At 37.8% G+C, this 15,185-nt stretch overlaps 1 protein-coding gene across 7 annotated transcripts in view; it reads left to right on the plus strand.

Annotated features, from left to right (window-relative positions):
- ralgapa2 (Ral GTPase activating protein catalytic subunit alpha 2) overlaps positions 1-15,185 on the plus strand; it is a 298,534-nt gene that overhangs the window by 61,220 nt on the left and 222,129 nt on the right. For all 7 annotated transcript variants that reach the window (XM_061895568.1, XM_061895569.1, XM_061895573.1 and 4 more), the window contains exon 4: positions 13,435-13,492. In XM_061895568.1, coding sequence (XP_061751552.1) covers positions 13,435-13,492 — 58 coding nt within the window. The remainder of the gene's footprint in view (positions 1-13,434; positions 13,493-15,185) is intronic.

A 15,185-nucleotide genomic window follows, 5' to 3' on the forward strand; every position in this document is an offset into this window, starting at 1 on the left:
CACTAAATGGTAACACCCGAATAAGTTTTTCAACTTGTTTAAGTCGGGGTCCACGTTAATCAATTCATGGTAATTAGTGGTCACAATATTGAATAGTCCATTCTGATTGGTTTGGCCTCATCTTGTGGGTAATATTACTCGAGGGTTTCCCCTCAATGTATTAGATGCTGCCGGTGCTTCACCTCAACATGTTAGCCGCCACACGTTAAAATTAAGTTTTTTTACATGAAAACAAAATAAAGTTATTTATTGTAACGTCCAGAAGAAGACACACATTCTTTTTAGCTTTTATTGCCAATATTGTGCTAACAACGCGGCCTATTCCAAAACGTATTCCCTAAATGCACACATGTCTATCTCACTCCTGTTTCACTCCTTGACACACAACACCACTTCCACATTCTCTACCAACTTGGTGTGTTTACAGACCATGGGACAAATGGAAATCTTAACACACTAACATACACATTAACACGAGCAGGTTGTTACAGAGTGAGTACATATACAGTATAGGTCTTGACAATTAATTATATTTTAATTTTGATTTCGATTATGGCTTTTCACGGTTATGAAAATAAAATAATTGAAAAAAAAAAAAGATTAATGGGCCGTGCAATGTGCATGGCGGTGAAAGGGATGAAGAGCAAATGAATAATAAAGAGCATGTCTACGAGAAGTTTGGGATGTCACTGTGGTTGCAATTTTTATTTGACACAGCACTTTTATGCCTAATGAATAATCACTAAATTCAATAAAAAAGTAAGTCATATGATTTCCTCATTCACATAACCGCGAACAGAGTCACACAATTGGCCGATAAACGAAATATGTTGATAAATGCAAAATAATATCAGGAAAATGAACATAAATGTGAGTAAAATGTTGTCATTGTGAGGAGAAGAAACATTTGTTTGGGAAAATAATGTGTCCAATAGCGCTTATTCCCCGCCGACACACTCAACCACCCCGCCCTGAATTAAACAATGTCGAGACAGCCACTTGAAATCGCTACTAAACTACCAAGCTAAAGCTAACAAGAATAATCCATACACACACATCTCATCTGCTTGTGTAGTTTTTAACATCATCATCGATGTAACATCCACGTACAAACAGTGGTTGCAACTTAAGAAGCGCTCCTTTTTTTTTTTTAACAGCCTCAAGTGAGTTGCCTCTTTTCTCCTCAAGCTAAGACCAACCGCACAGAACACATTTCCCCCATCACAATAATAGTAGCACATCTGGTCTGACTGCAAAATAATAGTTTCAAAAAAGTATCTTGCACAAGCATAATGTACTTAAAGCACTTATTGACACAGTTACACAATTACTATTTATTATTATTATTATTATTACTACTCTTATTATTAATACAATATTTATTATTATTATATAATTATTATTATATATCTTGCATTTTATATAAGCGGTAGAAAATGGATGGATGGATGGATGGATGGATGGATGATGGAGAAAGCATACACTCTATGGTCGTAAAATAAGTGTAAAAGGTAAAAAAAAAAAAAGGAACAAAACGGAAAAACTGAATTTTGTTTTCTATATAACTGTTGTTATGTAAATGTATTGTTATTATTTTCTTTGTTGTGGTTTATTCATTACTAATTGGTATCCAGTTTATTTTTACTATATTTAAAGTTAAGTTTTGGTCGTACAATAAATCATCCCTCCATCCATCCATTTTCTACTGCTTGTCCCTTTCGGGATTGCAGTACACCCTGGACAAGTCCCCACCTGATCGCAGAGCCAACAGAGATAGACAACATTCACACTCAAATTCACTTGTAGGGCCAATTTGGCGTTGTCAATCGGCCTATCCCCAGATGCATGTCTTTGGAGGTGGGAGGAAGTCTGAGTACTCTGAGGGAACCCACACAGTCATGGGGAGTACATGCGAACTCCAAACAGAAAGTCCCCAAGCCCCGGGAATCAAACCTAATACCGTCTTATTGTGAGGCACAAGCACTAACCACTGTTTCAACTTGTTGCCACAATAAATTTGGATCACCAGAACTGGATTGCCGAAACCAGATAATGTGATGACGTAAGCCATACACACAGGGTTGTCCGGATTGAAGGCTATTAAGGAGAAAAAGGCTCAGCGTGAAGCAGGTGTAATGATAGGCTCTGAGCAGCTCGCTTTTCGTTCTGGACATGAAAGCGACAGAAGTAAAGAGTCTCTAAACACGAGTACAGTCTACAATAACACCAGAAATACATGCCAGATTTGTTGCCAATGTTTTTAATGAAGAAAGAGACTAAAAATATTGGAGAAATCTCTTGACTTTTTTTTTTTAATCCCAAAGTATGTCAATGAATGTTTTCATTCATCCAGGTCATTGTAATCCTAGGGCATTCAATTGATCGCAGCTGGATTGTTTGGTTTGTCTTAGAAGACGTTTTGCCTCTCATCCAAGTAGGCTTCATCAGTTCATTCTCATAGAGTTAGATTGGTCAGATCTTGTCTCAGACTTTGATTGGTAAGATGTAGTACATCTCAAAGTACATTGTACAATAAGTAACAACAATTGAAAAATAGAGAAAAACGCTATTATTTAAGAAAAATATATGTTAATTAGTAATAGCAAAGTTGTTTTAGGTGTATGTATAATTTTTGTATTTGCCCTTTTAAAGAAAATATATGCATCATAGCAAATAATGTGATGAAGTGATATTGACCACGCTCTTAACCACAACCTCACCGCCACAGGTCTCCTGTCAAACTAAGGAATACCCTGTACTGGAATATTGGTATTTTTAGATCACATAGCTATTTCTTAGCTTGAAAATGTTTAATTTAGGCCAACATAAGTAGACTATGCTTGAAGTCGCAAACTTCAAAGCACATTGTGGTAAGAGACGAGTGTAGTATTTAACGGTGATAAACGCTCACACTAATTACACAATGTCTTGTTGTCAAGTGTCCACGCCATATACCTACTCTTCTGATTATACCAGGCGTAGTATAAGTCTACACATTGAAAAAATAGGCGTAATAGGATATATTCCTACCTTGTCCCACCCCTCTAGATATTCATTTAATTTAATTTCCGTCATCTTTTTTGTCTTATTTTTATTCGTTGACAAATTTGCCAGGTAAATCCGCCATTGTTTTTGTCAATGTGTGTGTTTTTTAATTATTATTATCATCTCGTTTTTTTGTGGATTATAAGTCTGAAAAAATGTTACTAACCCATAGGTTATATTATCCAACCCAAGATTGTTAACAATTTTACCAAAATGTTTTACAAAAATTCCAGGGTTTCCAGCAACGCTTTGTTGTTAAGGTATCCATTGACCTGTGTTGAAGCACAGGTCAATGACATTAGGTTAAAAGAAGAGTTTCCTGAAGCTGTCTCTGATAGTTGATATAATAATGTAGCTGCATCATAAAGCCTACATGAACTCCATGGTGTTCAGGGAAAAATAGTCTCTCCTATTGCTATTATACAATTTTTTCAGCTATAGTTACATTAATCATTAGTAATGTAGCAGCCTAGTTTTGAATGACAAGATCCCTGCTATTACATGTCAACAAAAATATGGCATTTACATAATAAAAATCAACTACAGGCTTCCCAAATGCTGTAAAAATTTAAGTATGATGAGTTGAGTACATGTCAGCATGTGGCACCACTTTTAACTCTTTTTTTTCAAACGCTTCTTGCAAACGCTTACTTACAGTAAGTCAATAATTTGACTTAAGTCATATTTGTGTCATTGTCTTGACTTAGTAAGTCATTATTTTGTCATCTTTTTGACTTATTAAATTACTACGTCAAAATATTGACTTACTAAGTGATAATAATGACATACTTAGAATCTCAGGTAAATAGGACTGGTTTGTGTATTGTTTTTACTTTACAGAAAAAATATTGTGATATGTATAGTATATAGTATATCGCGCTGTGATGAGACGGCGACTTGTCCAGGGTGTACCCCACTTTTCGCCCGATTGTAGCTGAGAAAGGCACCAGCGCCCTCTGCGACCCCAAAGGGAATAAGCGGTAGACAATGGATGGATGGATGGGATGGATATAGTATATCGGCATTCAGCAAAAGGAGCGGAAAACACAACCAACGTAACGAAGCCTGCCTACTTCACCACAGTCTGTAGTCTATTGCCCCCCCAGGCTGTGGTGGCACCGATGACATGGAGACGTGATGGCGACAGGCTGAGTTACGCTGTTCCTTACACCCACCCCCTACCTCCTGGGGAGACACCATCTTAACTAACACATTTTCTGGGGGAAACTCTGAATTCGCTGTGCAAATCATGAAATTATCTGCCGCTTAAACATTTAAAAGCTGTATGGCATGTCTGGCTCTGCTATAGTTTTTCATGCTCTCTCTCACATTGCATTAAAACCTGGCTGACACAGTACACAGGACTTATCCCCACTCTGCGTTTGCTTTGAACGGCTATGTAGGGATTACTTTGCTGTCATTATGAAGTATGTGACCCCTTTTCTTGGTTTGCTGTAGGGTAGTATCGCCCCAATGGATGATCCAGTTTGTGCGATCGATGTCTTGGAAGGCAGGCCATGCAGCACTTCAACCCCCACAGCCACTATAAACCATATCCATTCACTTTTGTAGAATTCCTTCTAATGCTGCTGTGGCAGTTTGTAACGCTGTACCCCAACTAACAGAGAGAAACCTAACAAAACTTCAAACAAAACCTAGCCACGACAGGCATTGTTTGTAATGTTCCCATTTAGCCTATTTTCAGCCTTGTGCGACAGTTGGAGATGTACAATGCAAAAACCTTGTTTAATTTACAGAAAGTGAATGAGAGAACTGTTTTCAACCATAAACTAGGCTGTTTTTCCAGTCACATGATTGAGCCTCTCAGTCAGGCGACTCAGGTCTCCAGAGTTGAGGGACTTCAGTGTTTATACTCCCATATGCCTGTACATGACCTTATCTGCTGACTGCCTGAAAGCAGCTGAGTCCGGTGCCACTAAGGTTGTGGGACAAGTTCAAAATCATGCACACGAAAAAAAAAAGTTTGTGCACATCCATTTCCCTCGATTTTCTCTACAGGATACAACCCTACCATGACCTCATATTCAGATTTGACTCAGCATTCTGAATTTCCCTTGTCAGCCTCTTTGCAGTATCACATGTATATAAATTGGTGACATGAACGACTGCCTGTAAGACTTTATTTTAGTAAGGGTGAAGAAACCCGGCTCGTGGTTATGAACACAATTATGTGTTTCACTACACTAAAATTAAGGTATATAAGTAAATTATGAAGGGTATTTAGTCAAAGTGTTTTTCCCATGTCCCTACAGATGAATGCATGGATTGGAGTTTATTTTCAACATCCAAATCAAAATGTTTTTATTTTGTTAATTTAAATAGTCTATGTCTCTCTGGCTGTGAAAACGTCTCTCTCTCTCGGCCTCCGTAAAACTCTCTGGAGACTTGTCAAAGTAATGTAAATAAGTCGAAGAAGAGTGAAATACAAACTGCGTGACACGGACACAATTTAGTCAAAGGTTTGGAAGGGACTTGGATTTGTTTAAGAAGAGGAGTAAGCGTGTATGCAAATACCAAAAAACAGCACTCAATTACAGCTGTAGCACGACCAACCTTGTCACGCACCTGGTGCGAAATCATGGAAAAATCAACAGGGAGAAGGCTAGCACAGTTGGCTCTAAAGACACAACAGGACAAAGACATGGATATTAAAGACTTCTTACAAGTGAAACTTGGCCATTACACAGCTCAAGCCAAGGTAGTACAGTAACGTCTTCAATAGCCCATTTCATTGTTAAAGATGTGTGATCGTACAGTGTTGTGAAGAATGAGGGCTTTTGAAACATGATGAATACATTGCTTGGTACAAGATTCCAAGTAGCTAGCATTTTGCCAACACATGTATTCCAGAGCTGTATAATAAAGTCAAAGTTAATTTGTGCCAATACAGAAAATGTAATATGAAATATTTTTTGGTTGTAAGAGGGTGTTTCTACAGTGCTTTAAGTGCAATGTGTTATTGTACAAAAACATAATGTCATGTTAACAGCAACACAAATACTTGTTTGCTGGTCTTTTGTAGCTTATATTTATTTCAATATGAACGGTGCCACTTTTATTAAACTAACCTAGAATCCATCCATCCATCCATTGTCTACCGCTTGTCCCTTTTGGGATCGCGAGGGGTCGCTTGAGCCTATCTCAGCTGCATTTGGGCGGAAAGCGGGGTACACCCAGGACAAGCTAACCTAGAATCATTTATAATAAATAAACAAGAAACTGTACCAGCTTCATGCGCAACACATCACACCGCCGTGGCTACTCAGCCATGAATGCCTACATGGAATTTTACATCTTTTAGCAAACTGCCTGGTTAAACCTCATCGCTTTTATACCAGTAGGGAATACACGGTAAAACTAATCTTCGAGACAATCTTTTGTGCGCCAAGTGCAAGGCTCGTCTTACTACAGAATGCAGTTGGTAAACATCATATTACCCTGTGATTGTTATATTTACACTCTTTCTGTGTAGTGCTGTGCAACTTTATTTGACATTATTTTGCAGCCATATTCAATCATTTAAGCACAGACACTGAATCGCCAGCATGTGAAGAGAGTGTATAATGACTGAGACATACTTCTGGTGAAAAAAGTAATAAGAATTCTGCCTCAAACTGGGGGGTATATAAACTAAGGTATTTTGTTTATCTTAGATATCCGGATTAAACCATGTGAGTAGAAAATACTGATCAAATCAAAGCAACCTATTATTTTCCGTCCTAACAGCACGTAAAAGCAGCTAATTCATTCGGCTGGACTGAATTGATTTGACTGTCATACATAATTTATCATTAAACACAGTATATCTAATTTATCAACTAGTGTAATCTTTCATTAGCATTCAGATGCACTTGCATGCCTTTTCCTGCTATCTGTTACCAATATTTTAAGTTTTCATTGGTATAATTACACCAATAATATTGGCATAGTGTGATATCCTGCACAAAAAAGAATCTGATGACAAGTCAACACAGTAAACTTGTCCATTGCAACCAGTTGTGCTCTGTTGCTGCCATCTGTTGGCGAGAAAGGAGAAAACACTGCTATGATTTTCTACATTATTTACATACGGAGACGGCGTGGCGAAGATGGGAGAGTGGCCGTGCCAGGAACCTAACGGTTACTGGTTCATTCCCCACCTTCTACCATCCGAGTCACGTCTGTTGTGTCCTCGAGCAAGACACATCACCCTTGCTCCTGATGGGCCCTGGTTAGCGCCTTGCATGGCAGCTCCCGCCATCAGTGTGTGAATGTGTGTGTGAATGGGTGAATGTGGAAATAGTGTCAAAGCGCTTTGAGTTCCTTAAAAAAAGGTAGAAAAGCGCTATACAAGTACAACCCATTTACCATTTCCACACTAGCAATTTGGTCAGATGCTTTGCACAATTTCCAAACACATAATTTCACACAATTTATCAACTTAAATAAGTTGTATAATTTCACCCAATGAGGCAAGAATCAGATACCATGGGAAAATTCAAGATACAATGGACTTTATTAATTTCACAATGGGAAAATTATGTGGTTGCAGTGCAGATTCAAAATATACACCAAATATAAGGTAAAACATGAAAACGAGGTAATATTAAAGAACACAAAGGAGAATATAAAAGAGCAGAGAGTTGCTGTAACTAGCTGTCACTTCAGTGGCAGTAATTTTACATATATAGCAACAAAAATAAGACACAACAGAAAAAGAAAAGGCGCACATACGAGTGCATCATGCATAGATAAGTAATAAACACCATCGTAACACTATGTAATTGTTAAAAGTCAGACACGTGTTAATGAAACTGGAGTGTCCTTCTTGTTTATCGCGAAACCCTTGTGGACCACCTCCAGGAGAAGTGTATTCTGCACCATGTACAGGCCTTGCAGCAAGAAACCTAAGTACGGATCATGTAAATGTGCTAAAGATATGGTGGCTGTGCAGTAATGCTCCCATCTTTATGCTGGCGTATGGCTGCAGATTAGAGTATAACTCCACCAACCTTCAGCACGGCAGAGTCTGCTTTTGCCTTATATCAGCCAGTAAATTCCCCATTGTTACGACTACCGTATCGACTCCATGGGGAGTCTTTCGGAACAAGCTTCTCTATCTTTCCTTCCCCCTCTCCTTATGGGGTATGCTGTGAGCGAGAGAAAGCAGGTGTTATTGTGTCTGCGACCACATACACACACGTCCCCACTGGGGAAGGCTTAGCCGGGCAGGCCTGCTGTGTTACGGCCTAGGGTAATATGCCCGCTACCCCAAGGAGACATACTGAGTGAGGCTAACACTGAGCCTGTACAAAGTTGCTATAATCCCATGCAGGATCAATAGTGAGATGCAGCCACACATGCACATGTCTTTCAGCATCTGATGTCCCTGATAATTAAAGGTATTTAGTTCCAGAGGACAAAAAAAGGACAGTTACAAACCCCGTTTCCGTATGAGTTGGTAAATTGTGTTAGATGTAAATATAAACGGAAAACAATGATTTGCAAATCCTTTTCAACCCATATTCAGTTGAATGCACCACAAAGACAAGATATTTGATGTTCAAACTCATAAACTTTATTTTTTTTTTGCAAATAATAATTAACTTAGAATTTTATGGCTGCAACATGTGCCAAAGTAGTCAGGAAAGGGCAAGTTCACCACTGTGTTACATCACCTTTTCTTTTAACAACACTCAATAAACATTTGAGAACTGAGGAAACTAATTGTTGAAGCTTTGAGAGTGGAATTCTTTCCCATTCTTGTTTTATGTAGAGCTTCAGTTGTTCAACAGTCCGGGGTCTCCGCTGTCGTATTTTATGCTTCGTAATGTGAAGTGTGAAGTGAATTATATTTATATAGCGCTTTTTCTCTAGTGACTCAAAGCGCTTTACATAGTGAAACCCAATATCTAAGTTACATTCAAACCAGTGTGGGTGGCACTGGGAGCAGGTGGGTAAAGTGTCTTGCCCAAGGACACAACGGCAGTGACTAGGATGGCAGAAGCGGGAATCGAACCTGCAACCCTCAAGTTGCTGGCACGGCCGCTCTACTAACCGGGCTAAACCGCCCGGTAATGCGCCACACATTTTCAATGGGAGACAGGTCTGGACTGCAGGCGGGCCAGGAAAGTACCCGCACTCTGTTTTTTTACAAAGCCACACTATTGTAGTATTGCAGTATTGTCTTGCTGAAATAAGCTCGGGTGTCAGCATATGTTGTTCCAAAACCTGTATGTACCTTTCAGCATTAATGGTGCCTTCACAGATGTGTTAGTTACCCATGCCTTGGGCACTAATGCACCCCCATACCATCACAGATGTTGGCTTTTGAACTTTGCGTCGATAACAGTCTGGATGGTTTGCTTCCCCTTTGGTCCGGATGACACGATGTCGAATATTTCTAAAAACAATTTGAAAGGTGGACTCGTCAGACCATGGAACATTTTTCCACTTTGCATCAGTCCATCTTAGATACTCTCGGGCCCAGGGAAGCCGGGGGCGTTTCTGGATGTTGTTGATAAATGGCTTTCGCTTTGCATAGTAGAGCTTTAACTTCCACTTACAGATGTAGCGACCAACTGTATTTAGTGACAGTGGTTTTCTGAAGTGTTCCTGAGCCCATGCGGTGATATCATTTTGAGATTGATGTTGGTTTTTGATACAGTGCCGTCTGAGGGATCGAAGGTCACGGTCATTCAATGTTGGTTTCCGGCCATGCTGCTTACGTGGAGTGATTTCTCCAGATTCTCTGAACCTTTGGATGATATTAAGGACCGTAGATGTTGAAATCCGTAATTTCTTGCCATTGCACTTTGAGAAACGTTCTTAAACTGTTTGACTATTTGCTCACGCAGTTGTGGACAAAGGGATGTACCTCGCCTCATCCTTTCTTGTGAAAGACTGAGCATTTTTTGGGAAGCTGTTTCTATACCCAATCATGGCACCCACCTGTTCCCAATTAGCCTGAACACCTGTGGGATGTTCCAAAAAAGTGTTTGAGGAGCATTCCTCAACTTTATCAGTATTTATTGCCACCTTTCCCAACTTCTTTGTCACGTGTTGCTGGCATCAAATTCTAAAGTTAATGATTATTTGCAAAAAAAAAATCTTTTTTTAGTTTGAACACCAAATATGTTGTCTTTGTAGCATATTCACTGAATATGGGTTGAACATTATTTGCTAATCATTGTATTCCGTCTATATTTACATCTAACACAATTTCCCAACTCATATGGAAACGTGGTTTGTATATGTGTGTATATATATATATATATATATATATATATATATGTATATATATGTATGTATATGTATGTATATGTATATATATGTATATATGTATATATATGTATATATGTATATATATATATGTGTATATATATATGTATATGTATGCATATACATATGTATATATGTGTATATATGTGTATGTATGTATGTATAATATCTATATATATATATATATATATATATATATATATATATATATATATATACTTACAGTGCTTACGCATCCATCCATATATACTTATATATGTATAGATAGGCTCCAGCACCCCCCGCGACCTCAAAAGGGACAAGCAGTAGGAAATGGATGGATGGATGGAGTCTAGGTTAGTTTAATAAAAGTGGCACTGTTTATATTGAAATAAATAGTTACTGATTATTTGCTCACAAAAAAAATGTTTATCAGTTTGAACACCAAATATGTTGTCTTCGTAGCATATTCAACTGAATATGGGTTGAAAATGATTAAACCGTGTGAGTAGAAAATATTGATCAAAGCAAAGCAACCTATTATTTTCTGTCCTAACAGCACGTAAAAGCAGCTAATTCATTCAGTTTCCAAATATAATTTGAAATGTGGACTTTTCACTTTGCATCAGTCCATCTTAGATGATCTCGGGCCCAACGAAGCCAGCGGCGTTCCTTGGTGTTGTTGATGAATGGGTTTGGCTTTGCATAGCAGAGTTTTAATCTGCACTTACAGATGTAGCAACCAACTGTAGTTACTGACAGTGGTTTTATGAAGCGTTCCTGAGCCCATGTGGTGATATCTTTTACACACTGATGTTGGTTTTTGATGCAGTACCGCCTGAGGGATCAAAGGTCCGTAATATCATCATTTCTCCAGATTCTCTGAACCTTTTGATGATTTTACGGACCGTAGATGGTAAAATCCCTAAATTACTTGCAATAGCTTGTTGAGAAATGTAAAACTGTTCGACAATTTGTGTTTGATGAGCATTCCTCAACTTTATCAGTATTTATTGCCACCTTTCCCAACTTCTTTGTCACGTGTTGCTGGCATCAAATTGTAAAGTTATTGATTATTTACAAAAAAAAAATGTTTATCTGTTAGAACATCAAATATATTGTCTTTGTAGCATCAACTGAATATGGCTTGAAAAGGATTTGCAAATCATTGTATTCCGTTTATATTTACATCTAACACAATTTCCCAACTCATATGGAAACGAGGTTTGTATAGTCGAAAGTGTATTTGTACTCAAATTATAGTTAAAGTGAATAAATATCGGGGCTTCACGGTGGAAGAAGGGTTAGTGCGTCTGCCTCACAATACGAAGGTCCTGCAGTCTTGGGTTCAATCCCAGGCTCGGGCTCTTTCTGTGTGGGGTTTGCATGTTCTCCCCGTGAATGTGTCGGTTCCCTCTGGGTACTCCGGCTTCCTCCCACTTCCAAAGGACATGCACCTGGGGATAGGTTGATTGGCCACACTAAATTGGCCCTAGTGTGTGAATGTGAGTGTGAATGTTGTCTGTCTCTCTGTGTTGGCCCTGTGATGAGGTGGCGACTTGTCTAGGGTGTACCCCGCCTTCCGCTCGATTGTAGCTGAGATAGGCGCCAGGAAATGGATGGATGGATAAATAATATAAAAACAATATAAAATAAATATGATTAAAAATGTTTTTAAGGGTGAAACCAATTAAAACAGTAAATAAAAAAAAAAATTTTAAACACAGAGGGCAACAGAGGACCACACAGCTCACGTAGTGTTAAAAGCTAGAGAATAAAAATGGGTCTGCAGACGAGACTTAAAACACTCCACTGTGGGAGCAGTTCGAATATGGAGGGGCAGAGTGTTCCAGAGCTTAGGGCCGACCACAGACTAAGTTTTAAGTCTGGTCTTGGGCAACACGACCTGGAGCTGGTTCTCGGACCTCAGAGCGCGCGCAGGATTGTAAATTTGGATGAAGTCCGAGATATAAGGAGGTGCCAGTCCATGTAAAGCTTTAAAAACAAAGAGCAAGGTTTTAAAATCAAGTCTAAAATGAACAGGGAGCCAGTGCAAACTCTGAAGAATTGGGGTTATGTGCTGGCGTTTCCTGGCCCCTGTTAAAAGTCGTGCTGCCGCGTTCTGGATTAAGTGCAACCGGGAGAGAGCTGTTTGTCTAATGCCAGCATAAAGTACATTGCACTAGTCCAGGCGACTTGAAATAAAAGCATGCCCGAATTGTTAAAAAAGGTTAAAAGATAAAAAAGGTTTTATCTTTGCTAAAAGACGAAAATGATAAAAACACGATTTTAAAACACCATTGACTTGACGCATGCCTATATATAACACCTTACAATATACTCGTATATACAATAACCTATGTGCAATAAATACTCATATTTGGTACCTTTACTTTGCACAATGATAATAACATTTACCCTACCTCTGTAATATAATCGCAAAACAGATTGTAAGACCTACTGCCTTTGAATTTCTTGTTTGACAATATCAAGCTTTTATTATTATATATCAATATTTTTTTTTCTTTACCAAAATACATAATTTGAAGCTATTTTAACAGATATAATTGTCTTTATTTTTCCTGTTAATAGTGGCTGAAAGTTTTTCATGTCTGACTTGACATATGTATTAGAATCATGAAGTCTTTCTGGGTCACTGATTTGGATTTGATGAGTAGCGAGCCACTGCCACATCAGTGGCTCACATCGCAATGACCAATATTGAACCGTGTGCATAAGCACGCTCACCTCTTCCATCACCCAGCCCTTGTTTTTCCATCTCTCAAGAAAAGCCCTTTAACCTGCTGCTGCATTCAAGAATGATGATAGGCTGCTGAAAGGTTAGGACACTTTAATTGAGTTGTAAAGCGGTTGGGGGTGAGGTGATGACATTTCTCTGTCATTTTCCGCATCATATGAACAACAGCAAGGGAAAAGGCTTAGACACCGTGGTCCATGCATGTTTTCTCCTTTGACCCATGCATGTTTTCCCCTTTGGCTAAACACAACAGTTGTGGCTCATTGGCAATAAATTACATATATCCTTACTGGATTGATGAAAACTGTGATCTGTGATATTGAGTATCTATTTGAAATAATTTAAACTCACTTTTTTTATGTTTTCCGCAGAAAATTCTGCAACTTCTGCCGGAGAAAATCTACAACCGATGGCAGTTTCACAGTATAGGTATGTATTGTAAACCTTTTCCCAAAAAAGATATCAGTATTTTCCCAACATCCTATAGTTATACTGTGTTTGCATATACCATCTTCTTTCATCCCTATGCTTGCATGACATTTAGAGATGTCTTCACTTTCCACAACAAAGAGAACACAATTAGTCTTAGAATGGAATATAAATGAGAAATGCTAATTAGCAAGTAATTTGAAATGCAAATAAGTAATCTAGTTATGCTGGCATGATTCCACTCCCACATTGAATGGAAAGTCCTTGCAAGATGACATAACCCCAATTAGAACAGTTGTTTGTCAGCCATCAGCGGCTCAACAGTCGTGGCTCTTGATCGCTGTTGCAGATTGGCCTTCCAACCGTCTTTCTATGGAAGTAGAATTGTCTCACATCCACTTATATATATCAATATGATATTAATACCAATGCATAAATGCAATAAATATACAAATACAAATGTGATATACAAATAAATAAATAAGTTGTATAAATAAACACGTATTTGTAAATATATTTTTGAGATTTGAAAATTTACATAAATAAAATGTATAAATATAAAGATGTGACAACCAAATAAATCCAGAATTTGAAAAAATAAACATGTTTGTAAATATATTTCTGAGATTTGAATATAAATATGCTTGATTTTGTATCTGTATTTGTAATGAATTTGCATATTTAAATCACTTTTTTGCTTTGGTGTTTATAAGGCATTCCTCCCACAAACCAGATGCACAAATAAATGTGACTTACACACTCCCCTGAACAACCAGCAGACGGCACTGCAGCCAGAGCGGTCTGGGTCACAGAGCATTATTTGCATTATATGCAAAATGCCCGTAGTTCATTGCACAAAAACAATCCACGTATTTCCAGAGAGAATGCACAACGGGCCAGAGCTAGCTAACATTATCATTATATTAGCTAAGGCTAATGCTAATGCTAATGTATCCAGTTGTTCTGAAAGACTGTGCTAGCTGCTTATATTATTGTATCAATGTCGTTTAATGACCTTGTCCTGATATAGATACTGATCTCTTATCAGGCTGCACGGCCCTCTGCTGGTTGTTCAGGGGAGTGTGTAGGTCACATTTATTTGTGCGTCTGGTTTGTAGGAGGAATGTCTCATCGACACAAAAGCAAAAAAGAGATCTACATATGCAAATAAAATATAAATACACAATCAAGCATATTTATATTCATATCTTAAAAATATATTTACAAATACATGTTTATTTATACACAAATTGATTTGTTTGTATTTCACACTGTTATATTTATAAATTGTATTTGTATATATTTTCAAATCTCAAAAATAGATTTACAAATATGGGTTTATTTATGCAAATTATTTATACATTTGTATATCACATTTGTATTTGTATATTTATTAAAATATGCATATGTATTAATATCATATTGATATATATAAGTTGATGTGAGACAATTTTACTTCCCCATCTTTCTTGCTTCAGTTTTTAAATACATTATTTGATGCACATGAAACATTTTATGAAACATCACATCTAAGAAATTCCTCGTTCTAAAGTTTAAAAGAAAACATTTTTATTCTGCAAGATAATTTAATAAGTCAAATCCATACAGTGATGCAGTGCAGTGGTTCACTCAAGTGGCTTTCATGCAGCAAGAAGGTTCAGTTCTCAGTAAATTCCATCCTCCCGTGACGATG

This window comes from Nerophis ophidion, linkage group LG03 (assembly GCF_033978795.1).
Source record: "Nerophis ophidion isolate RoL-2023_Sa linkage group LG03, RoL_Noph_v1.0, whole genome shotgun sequence".
Classification (NCBI taxonomy): Eukaryota; Metazoa; Chordata; class Actinopteri; order Syngnathiformes; family Syngnathidae; genus Nerophis; species Nerophis ophidion.